This window comes from Andrographis paniculata, unplaced genomic scaffold (assembly GCF_009805555.1).
Source record: "Andrographis paniculata isolate CXL003 unplaced genomic scaffold, ASM980555v1 Contig52END, whole genome shotgun sequence".
NCBI classification, from domain to species: Eukaryota; Viridiplantae; Streptophyta; class Magnoliopsida; order Lamiales; family Acanthaceae; genus Andrographis; species Andrographis paniculata.
Window position 1 is genome coordinate 356,898 of NW_026137587.1, and position 16,585 is coordinate 373,482.

Genomic DNA, 16,585 nt, shown 5'->3' on the forward strand with positions numbered 1-16,585 from the left:
TTTGTTATGGCTTGGCGTTCACGGTCAACAATTGTGCGTAGTCTTGAAAAAACTGTGCGTTGATTGGAAAATATGTGATCCCAACCAAGATCCGGAACTATGGCTTTCACATGATGTTCAATTAAGTCCATATGATGATCAATATCAGGAAGGCGGCTTAGGATGTCACGAAGAGTTTCGTATTCACCCAGGACATTTTCCATCATGCGAATAACACGATGAATGGTTTTTCTTCCTCATTGGAAAAATCTGAATTTGAAATATAGTTGGTTGAGTATATGTAACAAGTCTTCGGCATGACCACAAACATGATAGCTACCCACAAAGAAGGGTTGAATGGCACTTTCCCAGTTTTTCGAAGGAATATGGGGCCGATGTTGTGACATCTTAATTAATACTTCAGGTATGTCCCAATTTCAGATTTTTTTTTTTTAAGTTGTTTGTTTTATCACAAAGGGTGATGATTTTTATAAGGGAAGTGAGGTTAATTTGGCTCTTGGGGGTTCGGAATATAGAAAGTGATCCTTGTCAATAGGAAAACAAAATTTTTTTACTAAGTCAGAATTTACATAAAAGATTTACATAAGGGCCCCCAGGGCCATTTTTATCTGAGACCATTTGTCTTCAGCCCTGGATAGGCGTCGGTTGTCAGCAGCCGCCTGATATTGTTTGATGAATTGAGACCGGGCTTGAATCTTCAATTCTTGATCCAAGTCGGCCTCGTTCTTCTGATATCTTTCAATCAGGCGTTGCTCGTCGGCCACGTGGCCCACCATAATGGAGTTCTCTTGACGAAGCGCCTCTAATTCCTCCTCATTCTTTTGGATTGACTCATCTATTTGAGTTTTAGCATTGAGGAGGCCGTCCAGCCGTCCGGAGGCTTGCTGAAGGAATTCCCTGGTTTTGGCCAAGGAAGCCTCAAGATTTGTTTGATCTAAGCTCGGCTGGGACGGTTCGGCTGATAGGAGTCGGGCGAGTAGGATTTTGTTTCGAAGCTCACTTAACCTCTCCATCAACCGATGCAGAATTGGGGCGGCCGTCGATGCCGAAGGACTTTGAAATAATAGGCCACCAACCGCCTGAATGAGACCCTCAAAGGAGTCTGATCCCAAGTTGTAGAAGGGGCGGTTGACTGCCTGAGCGAAGGTAGCTCGGATGTCTGCCGGAATCGGAATGGCCGACAAAGGGGCTAGGTCAAAATGTCCCTAAGAAGAAGTTCAAATGTTTAAGTTTGATGGAGAGGATGAATGGTAAGGATTACTTTTGAGATTTTACTTACTTCCTGACGGACCGTGGTTATAGAGGGTGCAAGGATTGCCATCGATCGGGAAGGTCGGGCGGTTGGCACTGCAATTACCGACTCTTCGGCCACTGAGAAAGGTCTTTGCGGTGCTGACCTGAGGCCCTGAAGTTAAAATATGAAGTATTTAGTGCTTAATAGAATTGATATAAAATGATGAAAGAAAGGTTTGAAGACCCTACCAGGTTAACAGAGGTCTCCGACTCAGAAGAAGAAATTTCTTCTACGTCAAGTGGGGACCCCTCGGACGGATGGCAACAGACGGCTCTGCTGCTCGCCTGGCCGCCTCCGGTAGTGGGATGGCTGCAACCGGGACGGCCGCAGCCGGGGCGGCTGCCGCCAGGGCAGCTGCAACAGGAGCAGCTGCAACCGGGACGGCTGCAGCCGGGGCGGCTGCAATAGGAGCAGCTGTGATAGGGGCGGCTGCAACGGCGGCGGCTGCAGCAAGGGCGGTTGGCTCTTCACTTAGGTAAGAAGATTCTGCAATTTATGCTGGCAGTAAGGCCTTCGAGGCAGCAGTTGCCTCGCTATCTGTCGAAGCTTCTGTTACCTCCGGTTCGGTTGGTGGTGGCGTCTGCAATAAATATATTAGATATCTATTCTAAGTATGGTGAGTAAAGTGGTTAAGTGTTGGGTGTTTAGAAAATTTACTGGATCTCTGGGAGGTGCTGACAAAGATTGCCTCCTCGTCAGGGCCCCTTCCCGACCACTCACCGGCAGAGAGGGAAGGGATTGCCTCCTAGTCGGGTCCCCCTCCCGACTGATCATCGGCAAAGCAAGCATCGGTGTGTGGACTCGGATGGGAAGGGCCTAAGGTGAAATAACACTAGTCAGTACATGACTAGTTATGAAGAAAAGGAAAAATGGTAATACGAGTCATTTACTTGGGGCTGATTAGCTGGCAGGTTTGGTTGGTCGGCCGGGGCTGGAGTCGGTTGTTCAGTTGGTGTTGCCGATGTCGGACCTGATATGAAGAAGAATATAAGTTAGAAAGTTAAGGAAATATCAAGGTGATTAAAGACTTTTGAGCATACCTAGACGGGGCTGGATCCTTGTTGGCATCCAAGCCAATAAGTAGTCCTTGGCGGCTTGTTGGTCTATTTCGGAAGTCGGGAGTGCTTGGATCTGGGAAGCTTTTCTCTTCCTCTTTGGAACACTTGATCCGGCACCCAGGGCGGCTCTCTTTCTTCGGGCACTTACAGCTCGAGCCGCCCCTAACATCAAGGCAGGCTGGGGCAGGAGAACACCCAGCAACCAATCCTTTTCCGGGCCAAGTAGGGCCCACGTGACCGACCACCATTCGCGAAAGGTCTCAACGGTTTCTGGAGAGGAATGGAAAGGAATGTAAGAGTTGGGAGTTATGTTAGTGGTTAGTTGGGTAAGGTAAGAAGGAATCAGTTCGGGAATGACCCACCCGTCCGGGCTTTAAGGTATTAGGTCAGGACGGGCGATGGGGCCAGGTAAACCTTGGCAGCAGCCGAATTGGCGTGCCAAAAATTGGGGCTGATAACTAAAAGTATAAAATGATTTTTGGCCTTTTTTATCAAATTTTTTACTAACAAATAAAGACCTGGGTTTAAAAGTAGAATACCAGGAGAAAGAATAGGTCGGATGAGGAAGAGGGTCAGGTTCGCCATGGGTGAAGACACAGGAAAAGGCCAGAAGAGACCGACCGCATAGCAAGCATACTTCCTATATACATAAAAACGGGAGTTGCTGCGGTCGTCAGCTAGGATGGCAAAGATGATGGGGTCGGACGATTGGAGGTGGCCGTGACCTAGGCAAAGTCAATTAAGGACTAAACCCAAAGAATGGTCGGGTGTTGGAGCGATGGGTAGACGACCAAGTTTGAACGCGTCAGGAAAGTAAAGACGGAACCAAAGTTCCAGGAACCAAAAAGGGCCCGACGCGGCGGTATCTAATTTTTTACTATCACTATCTACAAGGTGGGTGCTAACCCTAGAAAGACCTTTGAAAGGATTGGCAAGGAAAAGAGTGCCAAGGGAAAAGAAACGACCTGAAGCTAAATGGATAGCCAGATCAAGATGAGAAGAAATGACGCATTTGGAGGGGGAGACTATGACATACCTACATAGCCAGAAGAGGACGAAGGACATGTTCGCGGTCGGTCACGGGGGTCCCTGCTGGCCCTTCCTGGTCGGTCGCAAATTTTGTCCAGCCCCATTCTTTTACTCCAGCTAAGGACCAGCCCAGATGGTCCGCTTCTGGCTCCTGCCCATCTAGGACTCCCATCACTGGGTCCTCACCACAATGGGAAGATGGGCAATCATTGCCACATCCATGAGGGTCGGGCCAATAGAGCCTGTTGGCAGAAAGAAGGCCCCCATCTCTGAGTGCCAGAAGGCCGACATCGCCAGGAGAACCTTCTCGTGCAAATGAAATGGAAGCGTGGAAAGGAGTATGGCCTGGTCGATGTGTTGACGCTTCCCCTGCTCCTGGAAGCGCTTCGCCACTCTGTTGTACCAGGTGCGGTAGCGGTCCTTGGGATCGGTCAGGTGGGTCTTGATGCTGTCATTGATACGAACAGCATTGTAGTTTGAATTGTTGATGGCAAGGGGGTTCCCTGCTTCAAGTACCTCCCTCATCCGACTGGAGTCCTCAAGAGTAGTGCAGTATGGGCGGATGGTTGGAGTCAGCACCTTCGATGCAACAAAAGATACCTCCGGGTTGGTTCCCTCAAAAGGAAGTGCAGGTACGTATTGGGTTGCCATGGATTGAGAGTTGCAGAAAGGAGATGGTAGCAACAACGAAGAAGATTGGAGGTTTTTCTGGAAATGGCTCACGATAATGGATGCATGAAATGAACAAAGTTGATGGAAGGGTTTTTAAAGGAAATAATGGGTAATGATTTCAGAATGGGGTATTTAAATGTGATAGGAAACAGAGTCAGGCCGGCACTGTTACATAGGTTGTAGACTCCCAAACGTCCTGTCATGCAGCGATCGAGGAGTGACGTTTGGAAGTCAGATGGCGGCAGGGCAAGTTGTCGAGTATAAAATTTATAATTAGGGTAATGACCCAAAATAAGAGAAGATGTGGGCCCGTCACTGGGCCCATCAGACGGCTAAGGGTTTCTCGTGGCGGTCGGTTGGTTAACAGTCCGTTTAAGGGGCCAAGGGTTTCTCTGGGCGGAAGGATCGGCGGCTAGGCGGTCGGTTGGTCAGCCGCCCGTTTAAGGAGACAGGACAATACGGGGGTGATCGGACGAGCAGTTGAATTCGATAACTAACAGGAATGATTGGTGGGACGGTTAAGATAAGTGTCATTTGGGGATTAATGTGTGGGGCGGTTGATGGCGGTTGCGGTAACTGACCGAGTGACGTTTTGAAACGTTTCCTTATGAATTATTTAATGATTCAGGAAAATTCAGATAGGGGATTTTCAATCAGACAAGAATTAAGTGCAAATTATCTGTTGGGGGTGATCCTTTATTTTTATTTTACTACTTTGTTCTATAAATAAATTTTTATCCAAATTTGATAATCTTTTCAGATTTTACTTTGAAAAAATCATTCAACAAATTGTATGCAACAAAACGTCATCGGTGTTCATCATGACACTCCAAGGACAAGTAAAGAGATCTGTCCCTGCTTATCCCTTTCATCTCGTGGAAATCAAAAGGATGGAAGGAAAGATAACTCCTCTTTAATTAGGAACCAAGATGTGCTTTGCAATACTTTATAATATTTTTGGGACATATATCACTTCAGGCTTTGAATTGGGCAGTATTTATAAGGGTGTGTTTGTTTCGTGGGTTTTAGTTTTTCGGTTTGAATTTTTTAATAATAAAAAGTTGAATTTGAATAGTAATTTGATATGATATAAATAGATTTTGATACGATGTTTTTAATGTAAAATAAATTTGTAGTATAATACAAAATACAATAAATATAATTATTGGAATAAATTAACATAAATTATACCAAACTCGATATAAATAAGTAATTAATTAAATAAAAAAATTTATAAAATATACCGAAATCAAGACTTATCATCGACCGATCCAACCGACTTCCCTAGGGTTGGCTCCTTAAAATATATATTTATATAATCCATTCTTTTTTTTCCTCTCATCATTCCATCCCATCAATTCAGTCTGCCACTTTTTTTTTTCTCTCTTCTCTCGTTCTCTTTCCCATAACACTAATTCGGTCAACGTTTTTTCTTCTTCCTAAAGTATATTATATAATTCACATCTCTTTCTTTCTCTCCTCTTTCTTCTGACCAATTCAGTCGGCCACTTTCTTTTTGGTTCAAAATATTTAAATTTATATTCTTTATTTATTTTAATTTATATATTTATACTCATATAATGTGATTTTTAAAAATTAATTCGAAATATAAAATATATCAATATACATAATTTTGTAGAGAAATTTTTTTTAATAATGCAGAAAAAATTAACTAAAAAATGTATAATACAAAAAATATTTTGAAAAACAAAATTAGATTTTTTAAATTTGGTTCGTTGCACGTTTATAAAGAAATATATATATTTATATGATTCATTCTTTTTCTTTAATATAATAAAATATTTTAAAAAATATATATATATTTTCTAAATTAGTTGGTTGTACTGTTAAAAAAATTATTTATATAATTCATTCAATTTTTTTTGTCTCCTCTTTTCATCCGATCAATTCGGTCAGTGACTTTCTATTTGTTTCAAAATATATATATATATATATTCTTTATTTATTTAAATTTATATATTCATATAATGTAATTAAAATTTAATTTGAAATTTGAAATATATCAATGTATAAAACATTTTGGGGTAAATTGCAATAAATATCCTGCAACTATACTTCATTATCACTTTTGTCATCAATCTATCACCCTGGAAAAATATATCCCGCACCTTTTACAAAACTCGCCATTCACGTCCTCCCGTCGCATGTCATTGTCACATGGCAGTTGAACCACACGCTCTCGTGTACGAAATCCACGCGGCATTGTTTGATTGGGTGATTATATTAAGATATTAAATTATATATATAAATTAAATTTGCAATTTGATCCCCTGTGGGATTAAATTGCAATTTCACACGGGATCAAATTGCAAACTCACCACAAAACCCCTACCTAACTCATTGATAGTGGACTTCTGAAAATCGATCGCATTCAGGGGGTGGAATTTCATCCAAAACCGATTGCATTCATCTGGGGAGTTTATCTCGCTCGCGAATCTTCCAAAAAAAGGTCTGACTTCAAGACTTTTGTTGTCGGAGGAACAAACGTAGGTTCATTCCCGTGCTTTTTTTTTTGTTCTTGATGATATGAGTAACGACGAGGATAAGGGCAAAGGCAAGATCAAGGGAAAAAGAATCGACTTTGGGGCACATCCTTTATATGGTAAGTATTTTTCGCTTTAATGTCATATAATATTCTTCTTGTGGGGTACCGTTGTCGGAAAACTCCAAATGTTTCGATTCAAACCATGGTCCTACATTAGAAATATTTTATTCTTCTATTTTGGTCCCCCATTCCTTGATTCCGTCGATTTGATACAAATTTGGTCCCCCACTCCATTGTCATATGAAAGTTTCATGCTAATTTTTGTGTTATGCAGAACCCGAAAGCACACGTTTGACAGTGTGCTTACATTTCGATGGAGTCTTGTACCACACTCCAATAGCAAAGTATGTTAGGGGATCCATCAAGAATTTTGATTTCGTGCTAGCTGGAACACTTACTAAGGACTTGACGGAGTTGTTTGGGAGAAATACTGGGGTTAACATTGCAGAGTATAATAAGTATTACACTCTAATTGGTAACAATTTAAAGCTATTAGAGAGTGACGAGGAGTTCCAAGATGCAGCTTATGAATCTTTAATTAGTAGAAAAATAGATATTTACGTAGATCTTGGTTGTAATGGGATTGGTCTTGATAATGATGAAGATGGTGAGGATAGTGACTTTACAATGGGTAGTGGAAGTAACAGTAGTGATGATGACATATTTGAGGAGTTTATGGATATGGACTGTGATGATCTTGGGGATGAATCTGTTCTTGGAGTTGGAGAGACAGTGTTGGGAGAGAGCGAGCTTGGAAATTTGGGAGGGATGACTATTGAGGGTGAAGGAGATGAATTCCCCAGTTTAGATGATGATGGGAAGGATAGTGACTTTATAGTGGGCAGTGGAAGTAACGGTAGTGATGATGAAATATTAGAGGAGTTTGTGGATATGGACTGTGATGATGAGGGTGAAGGACCTGTTCCTGGAGTTGGGGAGACAGTGTTGGGAGAGGGCGAGCTTGGCAACTTGGGAGGGATGACTATTGAGGGTGAAGGAGATGAATTCCCCAGTTTAGATGATGATGGGAAGGATAGTGACTTTACAGTGGGCAGTGGAAGTCATGGTAGTGATGATGACTTATTTGAGGAGTTTGTGGATATGGACTGTGATGGTGAGGGTGAAAGAGATGAATTTCCAGGTTTAGATGATTACGATATAGGCCAAGATATGACTAATGAAGTAGTTGTTGAAGAGGTAGCGGATTGTGGGGTTAGTGTAGGAGGGAGCGGACAGCAAAACACTTGTGAATTTGACGTTGGGAATGAAGGATTAGGGGCTGAGAATGATGAAGAGGATACACCATAGGAGAATCTGGTAGTTGGAAGTGATGAGGAGTGGGAGGAGTTACTTGACTCAGAGGATGAGGGAACTGTGCGTAGGCGGGGCGTGAGCACGACTTTCCCAAAGTTCAATCCACTCGATGTGTACGCACCGAGGTTTGATATAGGGATGATATTTGCAACGTGGGACGAGGTTAAAAGAGCTATACAATCTCATGCAATTGCAGAAAGAAGAAGTGTGGCTTTTACAAAGATTGACAAGCGCCGGTTGTATGCGAGGTGCAAAGAACCAAATTTTGAGTGGAAAATCAACGCACTGAAGGTGAAGGATGACACTGCTTTCCAAGTAAGTCTATTGCATCCTAAGCATTCGTAGTCATGTCTTCCTTCTTTTAATGTTGCGAATGTTAAGACTTCTTGGTTGAGTGAAAAGTTTGCTCATAAATTTAAATGTGATCCGAAGCGCGAGGTACAAGGTTTTAGGAAGGAGATAATGAGAGAATTAAACGTGAGTGTGTCAATAGATCAGGCCTATAGGGCAAAGAGGCGTGCTTTGGAAAGGATAAGTGGAGATCCTGTTTACCAATACAGTCGTCTTTGGGATTACGCACATGAGTTAAGAAAGAGTAATCCAGGGACCACAGTTGTGTTAGGTGTTGAGACTGATGATGAAGAATCTGTTTTTGACCGTATTTATGTGTGCTATAGAGCTTTAAAAGAAGGATTTAGTGTTGGTTGCAGACCCATAATTGGTGTGGATGGATGCCACTTTAAGGGTATTTTCGCAGGTGTCTTACTTACCGCTGTTGGAATTGATCCGAATAATAATCTGTTCTCAATTGCCTTTGCAGTGGTTAGTAGAGAAAATGGTGAAACATGGAGATAGTTCTTGACTTTGTTGAAGAAAGATTTAAGGATCGGGGGTGACAAACATGTTACATTCATGTCTGATAAGCAAAAAGGGCTGATACAGGTGTTCGATGTTGTATTCCCATGATATGATCATAGATTTTTTGTTAGACACATGCATAACAACTTTGTTAATGCCGGGTTTAGAGGAACTGCACTGAAAAATACAGTTTGGCGTGCTGCTTTGGCTTCTACGCCGGGGGAATTTCGTCGTCGAATGGATGAGTTGAAAGATCTTAACAGTGAGGCACACAAATGGTTCGACGATAAGCCTGTAGCGCAGTGGAGTCGGAGTCACTTCAAAGTTTATTCAAAGTGTGACATGTTGTTAAACAATGTACGTGAAAGCTTTAATAGTGCTACCTCATCAGTGACATGTTTTGAGAGGTAACAGGTTTTAATCCACCTAAACCCCCAACAGAAATGAGGTCGGTTGGGAGACCTACCTCATCCAAGCAAAAGGAACGGGATGAACCTGTGAGAAAAACAAGAAAGAAGGCTGGAACTTTAATGTTAAAGAAAAATCAAATGACTGTTCGTTGCAGAGGACGTGGAAACTCTGGACACAATGTTAGAAAATGTCCACAGTCAGTTGAAAACCGTCGGCTTGAAGAATCATCACCACTGGTACGAACTATAGCAGTGTGTAGTTATTGTATTATATTTGTGATATACAATCATGTATTGACTCTTCTTTGTACATATAGGTGGTTGGACAAGACCCAACGACAACATCGGTACAACATAGGCCACGACGGATGTCTGTAAGTACAACCTAACACAATACATAATATATATCATTTCTCTTACAAAGTAAGTTTGAATCTATATTGCATTAATTGAAGACGCAAATTCAAAAAGCTCCAGCAAATAATGCCGCCAGATCAAGCACCACTGTTCCAGTTAGTCAACCTGAGGTAATTCCCACACAAGAATCCATGATTACGACTCAACCAAAACGTCGAAGCAGGCCACGAAAGGAAAAAGCCTTGGAGGCTGCAACAGGGACTCAAAGCCAGCAGGTATATACATTTATTAATAAATTTTTACACTCTAACATTGCTAATTACCCAATGATTGTGTAGGGACCATCTATGTGGGAGCAACTGCATGACAACGGAGCAACCTGCATCCTCCCAACTGTCTCAGCACTAGAACCACCACCACCACGTGTGGATAGGGTCCAAAAACATGGTAAACAACCAATGTTTACAAGACGGCCATCGACTCGATCGCAAGTTGGGCAAGCTATGGATCAAGGGCAGCGGTTCGTGAGCGTGGAGGAGCTCAGGACATTCCTTTCGACAGAGACAAATGTGAAGTTGTAGTAATGACAAGAATTCTACATTGCAGTCTTTGTTTCTGAACAATGTTTTGGATGACATAACTCCTTTTTGTTGCATTGCGTTGTGCTACATGTTTTGAATTATGTTAAGGATAGCACACCTTTTGTGAATTGGTGGACAATTTCAGTTTGTGAAATGATATTGTGCTAGCTCTTTTCGATTATACATAGTAATGCACACGTTATGCATACATTATGATTAAATTTTTATTGAAGGAATGCACAGGTGTGTAGGAAAGCACACGTTGTATTGTAGTGATGCAAATGTGTGTAGGAATGCACATGTATTGTAGCAATGCACAAGTTGTATTAATATGATTGAAGTTTAATTACATAACACAAAATATGTAAAAATACACTTCCACATAAATATATGTTCACAACATACAACAAAATAAAATAGACTTACACTTCCACATAAAGATATGTCCACAACATAAAACAAAATAAAATAGAATTCCACATGCTCCGAACATTAACGGCTCTCGGGATTCCATACAAATACATTCTCTTCGTTCTACCATCCATCAACTGTAATATAAATCAATCCATCAACAAAGCATGTTACTCGATCATCAAAACGCCTGGGCAACCTTTCGCACCATTGTTACGCAGTAGGTAGACGATGAATACCATTCCAACAACAACAATACTAACTGAATATGCAACAATACTAACTGAATATGCAACACAGAGCCCTCTGTTATTTTTATTTCTGAGAAGCACAATCTTCTTCTCTTTTGCATCTAATTTCTTCAATAGCCCAGGAATAACGACCTTACTCCGTCGACAAATTGGAGGGTCTTCCCAGTGGAAGTAACCACATCCCCCTCCACCATTCTGAATTAAAAAAAAAAAAAATTATCATCTACGAATGTTCATATATGCTTAATTAAACACAAATTTGGAATTACCTTATAATATCTACAAGAGTGGAATCAACGACCTGGGTTATCATTGGTCCAAGAACACCTCAATTTTGCCTTCACCCCGCAGTGACATTCGACAGATCCAGTAACATCGGAGAAATCGGCGGTGGTTTGAGACATCGGCGTATATTCCCTTGATATGCCCGCGACGGAAAATAAGGAAGACGGCGATATCAGTCGGCTTGGAGGAATTGAGGTGGAACACCCAAAAAATCGAAAAAAAATTGATTACGCTGAAGACGAAGAAGAAGACGATCAATGAGATTGATATTGTATATATAAGATTTGTAATTTAATCCTTTGGGTTAAATTGCAAATATCCAGGGATCAATCAGCAATTTTGTATTTTATAAAATTTAAATAATTAAATATTTATTAAAATTTCAAACACAGGCCACTTACAAAGTGCCATGTGTTACTGGGTCCCGGGTGCGCGTGGAATTGCATGTCACGTGACTGTCATGCGCGACGGGAAGACATAAATGGCGAGTTTTGTAAAGGTGTCGGATATATTTTGCCAGGGTGATAGATTGAGGACAAAATTGATAATGGGGTATAGGTGTGGGATATTTATTGCAATTTTCCCAAACATTTTGTAAAGAATAATTTTTTCAATAATACAGAGAAAACTAACTAAAAAGGTATAATATAAAAAAATAATTTGAATTTTTTTTTTTTTTTTTAAATTGGTTGATTAGACAATTATAAAAAAAAAATATATTTATATAATTAATTATATTTCTTTTTCTCATATTTATTAGACCAATTCAATCACTTTCTCTCATCTTTCCATCTCATCCGACAAATTTGGTCAGACACTTTATTTCTCTCTTCATTCTCATTCGACCAATTGAGCTCATTTCTCTCCTCTTTCCATCCCAACTAACTGGACCGTTCTCCTCCATCCATCCGACTAATTCGATCTCACACTTTTTTTTCGTTTTTTTCTTTCTTTCTGATTCTCTTATTTTCTCTCGGGTTTATTTATTTAAATTTATATATTAATATTTATATATGTAATTATTAAAATTAAATTAGAAATTCGAAATATACTAATATATATCATTTTGTATAGAGAATAATTTAACTCATACAACCTATTAATATCAAGAAAAATTAATCACAAAAAATATTCTATCAGAACAAAAAAGTTGTGCGGCCGCGCACATACGAGCACTAGTATGTATATATATATATACATAGTGATAAAGCAATAGTCACAAATAATTAAAGACAGGTTAATAAGAGTCCGTCCTCCTCTAAGTGCTTGTGAAACTCTAAAGCAATTAATACATTCACACAAAGGCAATTAAATCATACCCTTCGAATATAACTCTCAACACCCTCATCACATACCACTTTTCTGTGTTTGCATATGATAGCAGAGAAAAATAGAGAGCAGAAGATGCACGAGTAGAATTCTTTGGAGTGAAAATTCAGGAACTGTTATTCATCCACAATGGTTATAATAAGAGACTTGCATGAAATAGGACAAACTAATAGTCAGTCAAAAGACAATAAAAATCACAACTACATTAGTCTAAATAAATTTATAAATAATCTACTGCAAGACTTATTCCTAACATTTCCCCCCCTCAAATTGAACTTCCAAAAGCTTCAGTTTATCATAAAAAATTCAGACTTACTAAAGACTCTCAAATACTTCCTCATCTGAACCAATTTCCTTTGATGCTTTAGTGACCAGATTTGCTACTTGATCATTGGTCCTACAATGTACCATCCTAATTTCATTATTTGCAACCAGTTCTCTCAAGAAATGATATCTCACATGAATGTGATTGCTCCAGCCATGAAAAACAGGATTCCTTGAGAGCTCCATAGCTGATGTATTATTCCAGAACAAATCAGTTACCACATTCAGCCTTGAATCTAAGCCTCCAAATATTTCATTTGATCCATAATGGCTGACGTGCAGTAGAGATTGCAGCTATATTTTCTGCTTTGGTAGATGACAGTGCAAGTATAGGTTGTTTCTGTTGGAATAAGATGGAAGAACACTAAGAGAAAACCAAAAAACACAAGAAGATTTCTTCGGTGGAGAGGACAGGTAACTAGAAGAGAAGACACTTGATTGATGAAAATGATTTGCAAATTACAACTATTTATAGGACATCAACTCGACCTATCAATACCATATTAATTCTACCTACAAATATAGAAAACTACAAAATAGACTTTGTTCAACGCATGGTTGGTAGATCACCAACAACCATTAGAAACAATTAATTGGTGATTTTATTTTTCTATTTCTTAAATCAAGTTTAATTCTCAATAGTTTCTTTGAGCACAATGACTCCTGAACGAAAAAGAAAACATATTTAGTGCTCTTTCTATCTTCTAAAATCTATGCAAATTTGTTGCCACAACTCAGGCATCTCAACATTTTATATGCTCTTTTTCCCGATCCTGGAATTGAGGAAAATTTCGTTGTCCTGAAAAATCTTCAAACAATCTCATACATGCAAAATTTCAAGTGTACGAAGGAAGTCCTTGATAGAATTCCTAACATTAAGAAACTTGGAATTCATCTTGAATTTGAACCTGAGGGAATTGAATTAGCGAACTATTCTCTTTGCAACCTTGTCCAACTACAGAAACTTGAATCATTGCTAGTCGAGGATTACAAGGAGAACATGATCTTCCCAAATTCTCTCAAAATGCTTGTTTTATGGCATTGTAGAATTCCTTGTGAGGAGATGACACTCATTGGTTCACTGCCAAATCTTGAAGTACTTCAACTGGATAATGCTACAGAGGGGCTCGAGTGGCATCCGATAGAAGGGGAATTTCTTCGACTAAAAGGACTGCATATTGAACACAGTGATCTGGTGTGGTGGAGAGCTGACAGAATTCACTTTCCGAAACTGGAATGGCTTAAATTAAGTTTCATTAGTTCCTTGGAGGAGATCCCTTTGGGTATTGGCGATATACCAACATTGTGCTCTATCGACGTGTACTATTGACTGATTCTGCTATCAGATCACTAAAGGAATTGTGGGAGGAACAAGAGAGTTTGGGAAATGACAGCCTCCAGATATTTGCTTATGATAACCATTGGAGAAGGCATCAAATTGGTGCTTCCGGTTATGGTTGGATGGAACTCAAGTATGAACGCTTTGATTGAAGAGGTATGTCAGATATCACAGCAGTAATCCAGAAAATTAAATACTTGTAATTATCGTCACAATTTTGTTAAAACATTGTTTTAATTTTCCTTTTTTTTTTTTTATTGATTCTCTTGAAAACAGGTTTCATTGCAGTGTTGATTATAGTGAATATATCATGAGTTTATCCTTTTAAATTTGTACATCACTAGACTTATCATATTCATGTTTCCTATATGTTTAGGCTCATCAACTTCATTTTGGCCTCTACCTTGGGAGTCATCATCTTCTTCATCTTCCGACTCATCATTTTTCTTACGTGTTGCCATGAAATCATTATTAATAACATAAATAAAAATCTTCTTTCTTCTTGTTAGTATTTCTTCCCTGCATATTTTCTCTGCCTATTTTACTAATATCAAGTTAATGGAGCATACTTTTACCAGAATCTACATCCAACAAGTAGAGATTTTTTATTATTTCCAGTATTCAATACTATGTATCCTTCAGACGGATAATATGCCTTCAATAAGGACTGTTGCACCTACCTTTTATTCATCACATCCAGCTGCTCATTATCATAATGCAGCAAACTCACTGCTGCCAATGTCGAGTACCAACATGTACACGTGAATAAATATCTTGCGTGTCCTGGGTTCAAACAGCCTTTCCAGGCAACGGAGGTTTCTGCTCCAAATCTCAAAGCTCCCAGCTCACACTATTGGAGCGTTTCCTATAACACTGAGGATCTATCAACATTCTTGAGTCGTTTAGCAAGTGTGGATCTATCAACATTCTTGGTCTCAATGTTGCCTATAGCATGGAGAAATCGACGAAAAAGAGCCATGTTGATGGTATCCAACCTCAGACTAACAAGAACAGGTCACTGAAGAAGCTTGATACAAAAGGTTTGTCCAATATGGAATTACGCAAACTTCTAATGAAAAAGGTGACGATGGCACTAGTAGTGCAAACTTCTAAACAAAGGCAGGTTGGCCGGCAAAAGAATCTCTGGATGGGTAAAGTTGGATGAGACTTATGTACTTCTCATTACAAAGTCCATGCCAACAGTTACCCATAGAGTGGTAAAAGATTGTAATGTGTTCAGGTTGACAAATATTGATTAATCAGTTGTTGGAAAATTTACTAGTGTTCTTTGAATTCGTATTTCTTGAATTTGAACATGATCAAGGAGAAATGACATGACCAAGATAAATGATTAAGTGATGGGTCAATTAGATAAGACAATATGATGAATAAATAGGGAGATGGCAATGGGACATTGTCTATTACATAGATAAATGTTAAGTTAAAATTGTGGGAATTATAACAGTGTATAGTTGTGCAACCATAGCTCTTCCATACTTGCATGTGGTGTACAATATCACAAGTGTACGATGTCCAGGAAATTCTACTAAGTCTTTTAAAAGATATGAAAGTTGGAGCACCTGATGATGATAAAATTGGGGAAACATTGCACAAAGAATTGTTGTCATCGGTACCTGATTGTTATGGATGATGTCTGGAGTATGCAAGCATGGGATGACTTAAGGAGGTTTTTCCCCGATAATTGTAATAGAAGTCGGATTTTGATTACTACAAGGCTTTCTCAGATGGCTGGTTCCTTAGCCTGTCCTAACCCATATTCGATGACATTTTTAAATGCGAATGAGAGCTGGAATTTATTCTGTCATACAATTTTTGAGAAAGAAGATTGTCCGTACCCAGAATTGGAGGAATCTGGAAGGAATATTGTGAAAAGATGTAAAGGACTTCCACTGGAAATTATTGTAATTGGTGGCTTACTTTCAAAATCCGACATGTCCCGAGAATACTGGGAATATGTTGCAGAAAATGTAAGTTCATTTGGTAATTCAGGATATGATGAATAATTTGATACTCTATTCTACCACTTCTAATTGCAGTGTGGATCTTTCAATTATTCAATTCCATCGCCACCTTATCTCTTCTCTTCCTTTACATCATACGATCTTCACTTTTTGTAACTTTAAAATTATTATGGCAAAGGCTAATCATTCACTCTAATCATGTTTCTCTTTCTTCTACTTCTTCATCCCAGAAAACTCCAGTTTTCTTTTTCACAGTTTGAAAGTTTTCAGATTTAAAGAGATGTCTGTAGCTGCCTATGCATCATTGGTTTCTCTTACCCATGTCCTTGAAAATATTCATTACCAAGCTCAGCTTCATCATGTTCATGTGGACATAAAACGGATTGAAGCTTTCCAAAAAATTGTCAATTTCTTCTTGGAATTTGTTGAAGTACACTCACCAAACGAAGGGCGAAGTATCGATGATTTGTGGAGGCAAATATCTAAAGTTGCCTTCAAAGCAGAAGAAATCATTGATTTGCATGT

The 16,585-nt window shown here is 39.4% G+C and overlaps 1 protein-coding gene across 1 annotated transcript; it reads left to right on the forward strand.

Annotated features, from left to right (window-relative positions):
- The first annotated feature begins 1,551 nt into the window (after positions 1-1,551).
- On the forward strand, positions 1,552-2,114 carry LOC127254058 (uncharacterized). Its single transcript, XM_051278930.1, has 2 exons — positions 1,552-1,769; positions 1,943-2,114. The coding sequence occupies exons 1-2, from the start codon at positions 1,552-1,554 to the stop codon at positions 2,112-2,114; spliced, it is 390 nt and encodes a 129-aa protein (XP_051134887.1).
- Positions 2,115-16,585: the final 14,471 nt, after the last annotated feature.